Raw genomic sequence first — 14899 nt, forward strand, 5'->3', positions numbered from 1 at the left:
TGAGTAGCTTATAGAGGGTAACTATAGTAAACTGTCAGGCATGTAAACTCATTATCAATCTTGCTTTGACACTGTCGGGAACTAAAATTCAGTTGAATATCGAGGTCTCTACCCCTCCCCTAGACCTTCCACTGACCTTACCTAGCTTGCAGCCCACTACAGTTGCCTGTAACTCACTCATAACTGTTTACTGTAAGGTGAATAGCCTATCAAGTGTAAGGATCGTACCAGAACGCCAAAATTATTTAATTTTTTTAAACGTCAAATTAAAACAAAACGACGCAATGTGGAAAACTGTATGAAAGACCTGCGTCTCTTGCGTCTAAGCTTCGTTCCAGCAAGTTTATCTGTTCTGGCGTTTTAGCCGCCGACAGCAGCCAGCCAGTGGCAGAGAGCTGTCAGCTGACTGGGGAGTATGTTCAGGTGTAGGTAGCTCTTACCTTAATGTTGGTACCATGTGACGCAGGTAGCTCTTACCTTAATGTTGGTACCATGTGACGCAGGTAGCTCTTACCTTAATGTTGGTACCATGTGACGCAGGTAGCTCTTACCTTAATGTTGGTACCATGTGACGTAGGTAGCTCTTACCTTAATGTGGGTACTATCTGACCCAGGCGGCTCTTACCTTAATGTGGGTACTATCTGACCCAGGCGGCTCTTACCTTAATGTGGGTACTATCTGACCCAGGTGGCTCTTACCTTAAGAGTGTGTGGGGCGAGACTTCCTCGAAGGCAAGAGGACATGATGCCCGCCGGTACTGCAACAGTAGAGGAAACATAATATTAGCAACAGTAATGTTAGCAGCAGCACAATGTCATCACCTACATGTTACTCCACACACACACACACACTCCCTGGCCACACGTGGACTCCGCCAGGGGCGTGGAGGAGACCCCGAGGTCTCCACTTGGCACGCAAGAAGCCCAATGGAGCAGTGCTCCGTTACCTTGCCAATGGCCTCGTGTCTACTTGTAACACTCCACAAGTTACAAGTGGAAACTGGAAACTCAGATGAGTCACAGAGATGTTAGGAAGTTTTCTTTTAGCGTGAGAGTAGTGGGAAAAATATGGAATGCACTTGGGGAACAGGTTGTGGAAGCAACCTCTATTCATACTTTTAAAATTAGGTATGATAGGGAAATGGGACAGAGTCATTGCTGTAAACAACCGATGGCTGGAAAGTTGGGATTCAAGAGCCAATGCTCGATCCTGCAAGCACAAATAGGTGAGTACACACACACACACACACACACACACACACACACACACACACACACACACACACACACACACACACACACACACAAAGAGAGAGAGGAGAGGAATGTAGTGGTCTTGGTAGAGATTATGAAGCCGTGAGAACGTGAGGTGAACTGGCCACACATACACAAAGGAACAAAGAATATATTTGCAGAGGTCTGTACGAGGAGCCAGACACCGCCTGTGGTCTGAGAACTATAACAGAGCCTCTGTGGTGTCAGGGTGTGACCTCCAGGGTGTACAGTGTCAGGGTGTAGTGTACAGTGTCACAGGGTGTAGTGTACAGTGTCAGGGTGTGACCTCCAGGGTGTACAGTGTCAGGGTGTAGTGTACAGTGTCACAGGGTGTAGTGTACAGTGTCAGGGTGTGACCTCGAGGGTGTACAGTGTCAGGGTGTGACCTCGAGGGTGTACAGTGTCAGGGTGTAGTGTACAGTGTCACAGAATGTAGTGTACAGTGTCACAGAATGTAGTGTACAGTGTCACAGAATGTAGTGTACAGTGTCACAGAATGTAGTGTACAGTGTCACAGAATGTAGTGTACAGTGTCACAGAATGTAGTGTACAGTGTCACAGGGTGTAGTGCACAGGTGCCCGGAGGCCTCACTACCATAGGTGTAAACGGCCTTGTATAGACTGTTGTAGACCTCTTGTTGAATCACTTGTACACACACATGAGCGGGTGTACCTCTCACATGAGTGAGAGTACACACATGAGTACTCATCCACCCGTGTGGTGCCACAGGAGGGCCCTGTAAGGTCAAACATAACAGCCTTGTTACAGAAAGCCGAGAATTCCAGCCAACCAGGAAGATCTGTCTCTCTCTCTCTCCTGGTGTTCTTGACCTCTGGCGGAAGTCTTCTACTCCTCCTACTCCCACCCATGGTGATCTGCCTCACCCTCCACACACCCATGGTGATCTTCCTCCCCCTCCACACACCCATGGTGATCTGCCTCACCTCCACACACCCATGGTGATCTGCCTCACCTCCACACACCCATGGTGATCTGCCTCACCTCCACACACCCATGGTGATCTGCCTCACCTCCTCACACCCATGGTGATCTGCCTCACCTCCTCACACCCATGGTGATCTGCCTCACCTCCACACACCCATGGGGATCTGCCTCACCTCCACACACCCATGGGGATCTGCCTCACCTCCACACACCCATGGGGATCTGCCTCACCTCCTCACACCCATGGTGATCTGCCTCACCTCCACACACCCATGGTGATCTGCCTCACCTCCACACACCCATGGTGATCTGCCTCACCTCCTCACACCCATGGTGATCTGCCTCACCTCCACACACCCATGGGGATCTGCCTCACCTCCACACACCCATGGGGATCTGCCTCACCTCCTCACACCCATGGTGATCTGCCTCACCTCCACACACCCATGGTGATCTGCCTCACCTCCACACACCCATGGTGATCTGCCTCACCTCCTCACACCCATGGTGATCTGCCTCACCTCCACACACCCATGGTGATCTGCCTCACCTCCTCACACCCATGGTGATCTGCCTCACCTCCACACACCCAAGGTGATCTGCCTCACCTCCACACACCCATGGTGATCTGCCTCACCGCCACACACCCATGGGGATCTGCCTCACCTGGCACCGCCAGATATAGGCCAGTGCCAGGCTTTACGAAGGCATGACCCTCTCAGTAAAAATGATACAGGTGGAGTGAGGAGGACGGCTTATACTCACTTCCATGAATATATTAGTGAATGTAAGTTGATGCGGGCGGGCAGGTGCGCGCGCACGCACACGTTGTTGTTGTTGTTGTGTGTGTGTGTGTGTGTGTGTGTGTGTGTGTGTGTGTGTGTGTGTGTGTGTGTGTGTGTGTGTGTGTGTGTGTGTGTGTGTGTGTGTGTGTGTGTGTCAGTCAATCAATCCCATTTGAAGAAATTGTCATGCCCTTCATAATGGACCTAGATAACATAAGTGCTTGGAGCGTCAAGTGGCAAATGGAATTCAATGTGAATAAATGCCATGTTATGGAATGTGGAATCAGGGAAAATAGACCACACACAACTTATAAATTATGAGGAAAGGAATTACAGAACTCTAATAAAGAACGAGACCTAGGGAGGTGGTTTTGGATAGTAAGCTGTCGCCAGAGGAACACATAAAGAACATTGTGTAAACGGGCTCACCATAGCCCGTGCTACCTGGAACTCGCTGTTCCAGGTAGCGGATCTTAAACAACAACAACAAGGAACATTGTGAGAGGAGCGCATGCGTCGCTCTCCAACTTGAGACTTGCTCTTAATTATATGGATGGTGAAACACTAAAGAAACTGTTCATGACTTTTGTGAGACCAAAGCTGGAATATGCAGCAGCTGTGTGCTGCCCAAATCTCAAGAAGCACATAAACTGGAAAAGATGCAGCGGCATGATACAAAATGGCTTCCGGAACTGAGAAACAAGAGTTACCAGGAGAGGCCAGAGGCGTGAATCATGCTAAAACTAGATGATAGAAGAAAATGATGTGATATGATCACCACTTACAAAATACTAACAGGAATCGGCCAAATTGACAAAGAGGAATTATTGAAACCAGTAACTTCAAGAAGAAGACACACATAAGGAAACAAAGGTGTCGACAAAATATTATAAAGTTTTCTTTTGCTAACAGAGTGGTAGACGGTTGGAACAAGTTAGGTGAGCAGGTGGTGGAGGCCAAGACCGTCAGTAGTTTCAAAGTGTTATATGACAAAGAGTATTGGGAAGACGGGACACCACGAGACACTCATCCTGTAACTACACTTAGGTAATTACACTTAGGTAATTACACAGTTGAGAGGCGGGACAAAGGAGCCGGAGCTCATCCCCCGCAAGCACAACAGAATACACTTAAGTGTTACACATAGCTACAGTCATAGTTGACACAGTCACACTTAAGTGCGTTAACACACTCTAACCTCAGAAAAAGTAGTGCATAATATGAGCTGAAAACTGAATTAGCGAGAAAATCAGTCAAGCATAAAGTTGAAGGTGAGAGAGTTGTCAATCACGAGAGAGACAATGATTGGTGCAGACCAGAGGGCAGGACAGACCAGAGGGCAGGACAGACCAGAGGGCAGGACAGACCAGAGGGCAGGACAGACCAGAGGGCAGGACAGACCAGAGGGCAGGTCAGACCTTAGGGCAGGACAGACCAGAGGGCAGGACAGACCAGAGGGCAGGTCAGACCAGAGGGCAGGACAGACCAGAGGGCAGGACAGACCAGAGGGCAGGTCAGACCAGAGGGCAGGACAGACCAGAGGGCAGGACAGACCAGAGGGCAGGACAGACCAGAGGGCAGGACAGACCAGAGGGCAGGACAGACCAGAGGGCAGGACAGACCAGAGGGCAGGACAGACCAGAGGGCAGGACAGACCAGAGGGCAGGACAGACCAGAGGGCAGGACAGACCAGAGGGCAGGACAGACCAGAGGGCAGGACAGACCAGAGGGCAGGACAGACCAGAGGGCAGGACAAACCAGAGAGCAGGACAAACCAGAGGGCAGGACAGACCAGAGGGCAGAACATTACACTTATCACCTGAAGAACAACCTCCCCATCCACAGCAACCCGTCAACTAACATCACTTATCTACCATCTCATCTACCCCTCCCTGATCGTAGAAACATCTACCCCTCCCAGATCTCAGAATCATCTACCCCCAATCCCCCACGCACCCACCTGTCAGCTTCCCAGAAGGCGCTGCAGGGGTCAAGGGCCGCACCAAGCCCCTGGCTGGAAGCCTGGGCCTCCAGGACCGTGGCTTGGAAGGTCATCACACCAAACCCTTTGTTATGCTCGAACCAATTCCAGTTTTTTTACACTCTGATAATTCACCCAGCCATTTTTTAAACATTATTTTAACGAATTCTTCTCTATCTGAACACTTTTCCCAGCTTACATTGTGAGCAAGCTTGTTGTAGCGGCGTCTGCTGGAGCTTTTTCAGGGTCCCTGTAGTGAAGGCAATTTTGGACCTGCCAAAATTGCAGGTAGACAGCTACGCCAATTCCAGCAAGACGGGCTGGTCGCCTTTTATCATAACACACACACACACACACACACACACACACACACACACACACACACACACACACACACACACACACACACACACACACACATACACACACACACACACACACACACACACACACACACACACACACACACACACATACACACACCCACACACACACACACACACACACACACACACACACACACACACACATACACACACACACACACACACACACACACACACACACACACACACACACACACACACACACACACACACATACACACACACGGTGTCAGCAAGGCGGACAGTCCGCCTGCTATCATAACTCATACGTGTTCCACATCTCTAAACTTATCCATCTGCTATTTTTACTGAGTAATATGTGACATACAGGTAGAGGTTAGAAGCTCTGTTGAACCTTCTTTGTGCCTCCTTGTCGAGCTCTCCTCCTCCCTCACCCATTCCGAACACCATCTTTCCCTCTCAACCCTTCCGAATACCATCTTTCCCCCACTCAACCCTTCCGAATACCATCTTTCCCCCTCTCAACCCTTCCGAACACCATCTTTCCCCCTCTTAACCCTTCCGAACACCATCTTTCCCCCTCTTAACCCTTCCGAACACCATCTTTCCCCCTCTCTCAACCCTTTCGAGTATGATCGTGCGTTTGGCAGCTAAGCTTAGTGACTTTGTGTCAAGGAGTTGCGTGTGTGTGAGACTTGTCTCGTGTACTGCAACTGTGTATCACCATTCACTCGGATCCTTATCCTGATAATTCCCTTTCCCTTCATAATTCCCTCTCTCTCCCTCGGATCTTTGAGAACATGTTCCCATGTTATGTTTAAGAGTAGATTTGTTATCTCGTGTGCGGTTTCTTCTCCGTGTTTAATGTTGGAATGTATGCATGGTGGGGCCTGGTTGCTCTCTTATAAGATCCAAGCTCCTGGGCTCCAGCTGTGGGAGCGGGGCGTCTCATCTTGGAGTAATCGTTTTAACATTTTGTCTTCTAAGAATACGGTGTTGGGCTTCGCCCTGATGGCTTGGTGGTGTAGTGTGGTGTTCAGTGGCTGTATGTTCATACGTTCGTGTCTGTAAGTTCACACGTTCATGGCTGTATGTTCACACGTTCATGGCTATATGTTCACACGTTCATAAAGACCCAGAGTTGTTTGGTCATAAGGCTGACGGTGGTTCGCTACTCTCCTCAAAGTTTTGTTTTCCATTGATGGTAGTTTTTGCATTTTTGTTTTCTTTCAGGTGTGTTGTGGTACTGGAGTGTATGTAGTGGTACTGGAGGGTGTGTAGTGGTACTGGAGGGTGTGTTGTGGTACTGGAGGGTGTGTAGTGGTACTGGAGGGTGTGTTGTGGTACTGGAGGGTGTGTTGTGGTACTGGAGGGCATGTAGTGGTACTGGAGGGCATGTAGTGGTACTGGAGGGTGTGTTGTGGTACTGGAGGGTCTGTAGTGGTACTGGAGGGTGTGTTGTGGTACTGGAGTGTATGTTGTGGTACTGGAGGGCATGTAGTGGTACTGGAGGGTCTGTAGTGGTACTGGAGGGTGTGTTGTGGTACTGGAGGGCATGTAGTGGTACTGGAGGGCATGTAGTGGTACTGGAGGGTGTGTTGTGGTACTGGAGGGCATGTAGTGGTACTGGAGGGCATGTAGTGGTACTGGAGGGTGTGTTGTGGTACTGGAGTGTATGTTGTGGTACTGGAGGGTGTGTTGTGGTACTGGAGTGTATGTTGTGGTACTGGAGGGCATGTAGTGGTACTGGAGGGTCTGTAGTGGTACTGGAGGGTGTGTTGTGGTACTGGAGTGTATGTTGTGGTACTGGAGGGCATGTAGTGGTACTGGAGGGTCTGTAGTGGTACTGGAGGGTGTGTTGTGGTACTGGAGTGTATGTTGTGGTACTGGAGGGTATGTTGTGGTACTGGAGGGTCTGTAGTGGTACTGGAGGGTGTGTTGTGGTACTGGAGTGTATGTTGTGGTACTGGAGGGTCTGTAGTGGTACTGGAGGGTGTGTTGTGGTACTGGAGGGTGTGTTGTGGTACTGGAGGGTGTGTTGTGGTACTGGAGGGCATGTAGTGGTACTGGAGTGTATGTTGTGGTACTGGAGGGTATGTAGTGGTACTGGAGGGTCTGTAGTGGTACTGGAGGGTGTGTTGTGGTACTGGAGGGTGTGTTGTGGTACTGGAGGGTGTGTTGTGGTACTGGAGGGCATGTAGTGGTACTGGAGTGTATGTTGTGGTACTGGAGGGTATGTAGTGGTACTGGAGGGTCTGTAGTGGTACTGGAGGGTGTGTTGTGGTACTGGAGTGTATGTTGTGGTACTGGAGGGTATGTTGTGGTACTGGAGGGTCTGTAGTGGTACTGGAGGGTGTGTTGTGGTACTGGAGTGTATGTTGTGGTACTGGAGGGTCTGTAGTGGTACTGGAGGGTGTGTTGTGGTACTGGAGGGTGTGTTGTGGTACTGGAGGGTGTGTTGTGGTACTGGAGGGCATGTAGTGGTACTGGAGTGTATGTTGTGGTACTGGAGGGTATGTAGTGGTACTGGAGGGTCTGTAGTGGTACTGGAGGGTGTGTTGTGGTACTGGAGGGTGTGTTGTGGTACTGGAGGGTGTGTTGTGGTACTGGAGGGCATGTAGTGGTACTGGAGTGTATGTTGTGGTACTGGAGGGTATGTAGTGGTACTGGAGGGTCTGTAGTGGTACTGGAGGGTGTGTTGTGGTACTGGAGTGTATGTTGTGGTACTGGAGGGTATGTTGTGGTACTGGAGGGCATGTAGTGGTACTGGAGTGTATGTTGTGGTACTGGAGGGTATGTAGTGGTACTGGAGGGTCTGTAGTGGTACTGGAGGGTCTGTAGTGGTACTGGAGGGTATATAGTGGTACTGGAGGGTGTGTCTTCCAGCATCTTTCCTCTTATCCCGCCTCCTTTCCCGGCCCTTTCTTACTCTATCATGTTAATTGTAGTACTCAGTTCCTTTCCTATACTACTCAGTTCCTTTCTTATATTACAGCTGCCTTACCCCTTTCTCTCTTCCTGCTCACCCTCCCCCCCCCCACGCCCCGCCTGAGCGCCCTAACAGCCTCATTACGGGTCGTGGACTCTGCTCCAGCGAGCACCAGGCGAGGTAACCACCGTGGCATCATCTCCGGCGGCCACACTGACCCGCTCCCCGACCCCCAGGCATTGTGTCCCATGATCTGTCTGTCTGTCTGTCTCTCTCTCTCTCTCTCTCTCTCTCTCTCTCTCTCTCTCTCTCTCTCTCTCTCTCTCTCTCTCTCTCTCTCTCTCTCTTTCTCTCTTTCTCTCACACACACACTCACACACACACAGACACACACAGACACACACAGACACACACAGACACACACAGACACACACACACACACACACACACACACACACACAGATAAAGACAGAGGACAGCTTGAGGCTTCAAGAAGACCTAAACAAACTGAAGGAATGGTCGAACAAATGGTTGTTAGAGTTTAACCCATGCAAATGTAACGTAATGAAGCTCTTGGCTCTTTGGTCCCGCCTCTCAACTGTCAATCAACTGATGTACAGGTTCCTGAGCCTACTGGGCTCTATCATATCTGCATTTGAAACTGTGTATGGAGTCAGCCTCCACCACACCACATCACTTCCTAGTGCATTCCATTTACTATCTACTCTGACACTGAAACTGTGACACATGTGAGTGGTTGTGGTTGTGGTGGGGCGCTGGGAATGTGATTATGTTGGTGAGTGTGGCCGTGGGTGTGGTTATAGTGGGTGTGAAGGTGTGGGTTAGTGTGGCCGTGGGTGTGGTTACAGTGGGTGTGAAGGTGTGGGTTAGTGTGGCGTGAGCAGTAACCAAGAGCCATCAACATAAGCGTTCCATTACCGTCAAACCTCAGCATTTGGTTCCTGCTCTTTACCATATACCTCCAGACCCTCATTTTTGTTTTTACTGTTTGCTTTTTAAAACAGTGAGTGGAGTTATCTTGAGATGATTTCGGGGCTTTTAGTGTCCCCGCGGCCCGGTCCTCGACCAGGCCTCCACCCCCAGGAAGCTGCCCGTGACAGCTGACTAACACCCAGGTACCTAATTTACTGCTAGGTAACAGGGGCATAGGGGGAAAGAAACTCTGCCCATTGTTTCTCGCCGGCGCCTGGGATCGAACCCAGGACCACAGAATCACAAGTCCCGCGGGCTGTCCGCTCGGCCGACCGGCTCACTGACACACGAGTCGTGTGTCAACTACCTCATCTTCTCATTACACTCATTAACTACCCTCACACCAGGGAAGTCAGTAGCTTGCACCTTCGACCGTTGTGGTCATAGCTGGTGTAAGTGGTCCGGTCGTCTTAGGGTCGTCTGGCACATAGTAGCAACACCCAGATAATAATCCGTGATATTCAAATGGATGTTTTAAGGAACATAGATCTGGAATTCACTTTCTTTGACACTGTTGACCTGCTTACAAAGACAGACTGTAGTAGACCGGTAGTAGCAACCGCTATGTTTATTTCATTACCAGTGGCAAAGATAAACTTACCCGAATATCTGATCACAATCTTACTGATCTAGTTTTTCTGTATAGTATAATTTGATGTAGGATGATTCAATTCCTCTTGTGTGATCGTCTAGACTGTGATGTTTGGTTCAAACATCTCTGTCAATCTCTTCTCGGTAGCTGGCTGAAGTGTGTTGTAATCTTTGCTCAGTTGCGTTATTCCTGTCTGTTCCTGTTCCTTCTCTTTATCATCTTACATCCTCCAAGTCTATGCTACAGTGTTTATTACCATCAATAAGTTACTAACATTTACTTAACATCGTTTCCAGATAGTTCTTTACTTATTTGTTTTTTTTGAGTCAATCCGGTTGAATTGCCTCATCCACTCGCTTCATCAATTACTTCCATTCTCTACTGATACTTCCCCTCCACCTGGTCTCTATCTCCACTTTCACTCCTTCATACCTATCCATTCCTTGGCTATTTTCGTTTTCATATTTCTCTCTTTCTATCCTTATATTTCCTAATTATGTTATCACCCTCTATCCCCACCACCACATCACCCACTACCACACCACCCACTACCACCACACCATCCACTACCACCCACTACCACACCACCCACTACCACCACACCATCCACTACCACCCACTACCACACCACCCACTACCACCCACTACCACCCACCGCCACCACACCACACCACCCACTACCACCACAACACCCACTACCACATAATCAACCACCACCACACTACCACATAACCAGTCACCACCTCGCCCACAGTTTCCCCTCACCGTAGCCATGAGCACTGCTCCACCCATCCAAGTCTAAATGGTGGAACTCAAGGCTGACCATCATAGCCAGATAACCCCACAGTCAATAAGACACGACTCCCGCCAACATCTACTGACAGCGGCGGACCATCTTCCCGCACCAAAGAAAATGAACCAAAAAAAGAAAACGGCAATATTTGCGTTTGATGGATGACTGAGCTGGGAATAGCCAGAGGCAACACGTTAATGGAATTCGAAGATGCAGATATTAACCAAATCTTCCCACATTAGCTGCAGTTCTGTTCGAGCTTGGTTATTTGGTTTTTAATTCTTTGTATTTGCTAAGGTTTGGGGCGTCAATACGGAAGGCCGGCTCGGAGTACAAGGGGTAACGGGTTCTGTTACGAGAGGTGGTCCATGTACTTGTGATCACAACTCGGAAGTCAAAACATGTGCACCCAGATGCCCACAGCTTGAACCCCCACCTAAAAAAAATGAGAAAGATGAGAGGTTTCACTTGAGACTAATCCCATAAGTTATAGGCTTAAACTACTGGGTTAGCACTGGGGCAGACTGGCCTATGACACTCGCATGCCCCCCTTGTGTCATCCGGGAAAGTTTGGATTTGGAGACCCCCAAGAATCTGGTGCCAGATTCACGAAGCAGTTACGTACGTACTTACGAATGTTTTTCTTCTTAGCATCTTCGTAGCGGCTACGTCGGTATTCGGGTAGGCATTTTTTTTTTTTGAGATATATACAAGAGTTGTTACATTCTTGTACAGCCACTAGTACGCGTAGCGTTTCGGGCAGGTCCCTGGAATACGATCCCCGCCGCGAAGAATCGTTTTTACAACCAAGTACACATTTTACTGTTGAGTTAAACAGAGGCTACAGTTAAGGATTTGCGCCCAGTAAATCCTCCCCGGCCAGGATACGAACCCATGACAAAGCGCTCGCGGAACGCCAGGCGAGTGTCTTACCACTACACCACGGAGACTGGTTTCCGTGGTGTAGTGGCCTACATCTAAATATATACCATTTAGGTTTTTATACCTAAATGCCACGGATTTAGGTATAAAAATCTTTGTAAGTACACTGCCTCAAACTAAGGATGCTATGGAACACTCGTAGCTTTGCCTAAACTGGATATAACTAAATTTTTCTCTACAACACAACACGGAGGATCGATTTTGTTATAAACAAGCATTTTAGCTGGCGAGTTTGATCAAGACGGAGTCCTTCGTGTCAACTATATGTGCATTCTCTGATTGAAACTTGTAGTAAATATATCTTTTATGATATTAGAATTACTTTTATAATAGCATTATACCAGTAGTTAGTAAATAAACACTGGTGAACATGAAATATAAGAGAAATAATAAGATATGAAATGAAATAATACTTAGGAACCATCGTAGCACACATACTTACGAAGAAATACATGGAGCTTCGTGAATCTAGGTCCTGGCGTCTCAAATGTCTTAAACCCAAGCATCAGGTTTGATCAAATTTTAAATTTTGACTCGAAGTAAACAATATTAAAATAATTTACGGTATATTATAAATATTATTCCACAATAAAAAAAACTATGAAAAATATATTATTTCAGAGAAATTCTGCTTGTTAGACAACTTGGCCTATTAGGCACAACATATATAAGTACACATAAATATAATATCAAATCACCAAAGGCACCATTTGGTAATGTGATGATTAACATGAAAACTCTCAGATCATTTCTGGTTAAATATTTTCACATATCATAAATATGTATGTATGCGGAAAATGCACATTTGAAGAATTAAATGAGAAATTATGCGAAGATTTAAATAGAGATTATGCGGAATTTTTCCGGATACTTGGATCAGTGTTTTCCTTATCGTTGTTGCATATATATATATATATATATATATATATATATATATATATATATATATATATATATATATATATATATATATATATATATATATATATATATATATACTTGCTACAAGAGCAACACACACAAGCAGGACTGTTATATTAAAAAACTAAGTGAATTCAAAAGAGGAGTGTGCCAATATTTTAAAGGTTACTATTATATATGACATCATGTATAACTATTGTGTTGGAAGAGTGGCGGAGTCGGTGGGTAAACATGGGGCTGGGGTGAGTGTGGACGGCCTTGGTCAGCAGGTGGACTCCACCCTCCATTACCACCACACTTGTTCTACCGTATATCTCATCTTGGGCGGCTCTTGAAGAGTAGAGGGTCGTCTTGTAGTGGGGGGGGGGGTTGTCTTGTAGTGTGGGGTCGTCTTGTAGTGGGGGGTCGTCTTGTAGTGGGGGGGGGTCGTCTTGTAGTGGGGGTCGTCTTGTAGTGGGGGGGTCGTCTTGTAGTGGGGGGGGGGGGGTTGTCTTGTAGTGGGGGGTCGTCTTGTAGTGGGGGGGTCGTCTTGTAGTGGTGGGTTGTCTTGTAAAGGGAGTCGTCTTGTACTGGCATCAATTCCAATAGAAAATACAATAAGGGCACTTTACATTCACTTCGAGTTGACTTTAATCTGGTCCGAAGGACCAGTGACGCCCATAGATGGACAATATCAGGTGGACGACCATCTGCACACAACCTCCACTATGGGGACCTACAAGGACCTCTTTTTGAACGAACACAACAGACAAACATAGTAACTTGGTGTTTAGGTCCAAATACAAATCATTTGTATTTGTGGTGCGTGTGTGAAGCATTTATGAGGGTGTGATTCCAACACACGAACTGTGTTTTTCATACATAAACAAAGAGGTTGGCCGTGGAACTAATGAGCATTTGGCCATTGTTTATGTGGACGGGCTGCGTTGTTGGCTCCATCCTGAAGGTTGGGCTCCTGGTGGTTCACGGGACACGCGTTGTTAATGTTGTTGTTGTTGTTGCACGCGTTGGTAACGATGGTTCAACACCACCGATGGATACCAACGCGTGCAACAACAGCGTTACCAACGTGTGCAACAACATCGTTACCAATGCGTGCAACAACAGCATTACCAACGCGTGCAACACGCTTCTGATTACTCAACGATGCAACTCAAAACTTCTGTCTCACGTTTGTTGGCGCCGATCATCGTGCCCCCCTCACCCCCCTCCCTCCTGTGTATGGCATGGGGGGGGGTACTGGCATGACTCACATCCCTCCTTGTAGGGAGGTGGGGGGGGGGGGCATGGACAGGTTAAAGGTACCCTACCCCCCCCCCCCTCCCTGTGGGGTACTGCAGAGGTCAGGGGTCACGCCCTCTCGCCTCCCTCGCTGGGTACACCTTCACTCTCATCACTGGTGCCACCAGTGTTGAGTGCCACCGGTAATGAGTGCCACCAGTGTTGAGAGCCACCGGGATAGAGAGTAAGGTGGCGCACACAACAATGTTAACACAGTTGGAAACTAACCATAATTGCCTGAGCCAATCACCAGTTCAATGACACCTCCCCCAGCAATAATTAACCCGGGTAATTACCGGCCATTTTGAGGCACTCTGACGTAAACCAGTGCCAGGAGGCACATGCAGGGTGTCGCTCCAGCCCGCCCCTGGCACTGTGATTATGTGGCCTGGCACCTGCCCTGACGCCATGACTATGGTGCCATATTATGATGTGACGTCACAGTTATGGTGCCATATTATGATGTGACGTCACAGTTATGGTGCCATATTATGATGTGACGTCACAGTTATGGTGCCATATTATGATGTGACGTCACAGTTATGGTGCCATATTATGTGACGTCACAGTTATGGCGACGCTCAGCAAGCTGGCACTCACAATGTACCTATTTACTGCTAAGTAAACAGAGGCATCAGGCGAAAGAAACTTTGGCCATTTGTTTCTGACTTGTCTGGGAATCTAACCCGGGCTCTAGGACTACGACCCCCAGAGCGTTGTTAGCTCGTCTGCAATTACCTGTGTAATTACCTAAGTGTAATTACCTAAGTGTAATTACCTAAGTGTAGTTACAGGATGAGAGCTACGCTCGTGGTGTCCCGTCTTCCCAGCACTCTTTGTCATATAACGCTTTGAAACTACTGACGGTCTTGGCCTCCACCACCTTCTCACCTAACTTGTTCCAACCGTCTACCACTCTGTTAGCAAAAGAAAACTTTATAATATTTTGTCGACACCTTTGTTTCCTTATGTGTGTCTTCTTCTTGAAGTTACTGGTTTCAATAATTCCTCTTTTAATTTGGCCGATTCCTGTTAGTATTTTGTAAGTGGTGATCATATCACATCATTTTCTTCTATCATCTAGTTTTAGCATGATTCACGCCTCTGGCCTCTC

The 14899-nt window shown here is 47.9% G+C and overlaps 1 protein-coding gene across 4 annotated transcripts in view; it reads right to left on the minus strand.

The window, feature by feature from the left end:
- Positions 1-14899, minus strand: part of Prosap (prosap) — a 324394-nt gene that overhangs the window by 238243 nt on the left and 71252 nt on the right. For all 4 annotated transcript variants that reach the window (XM_045765688.2, XM_045765692.2, XM_045765687.2 and 1 more), the window contains exon 2: positions 700-758. In XM_045765688.2, the coding sequence (XP_045621644.1) occupies positions 700-758 (59 nt within the window). The remainder of the gene's footprint in view (positions 1-699; positions 759-14899) is intronic.

The sequence above is a fragment of the Procambarus clarkii genome, chromosome 17 (genome assembly GCF_040958095.1).
Source record: "Procambarus clarkii isolate CNS0578487 chromosome 17, FALCON_Pclarkii_2.0, whole genome shotgun sequence".
Lineage (NCBI taxonomy): Eukaryota > Metazoa > Arthropoda > Malacostraca > Decapoda > Cambaridae > Procambarus > Procambarus clarkii.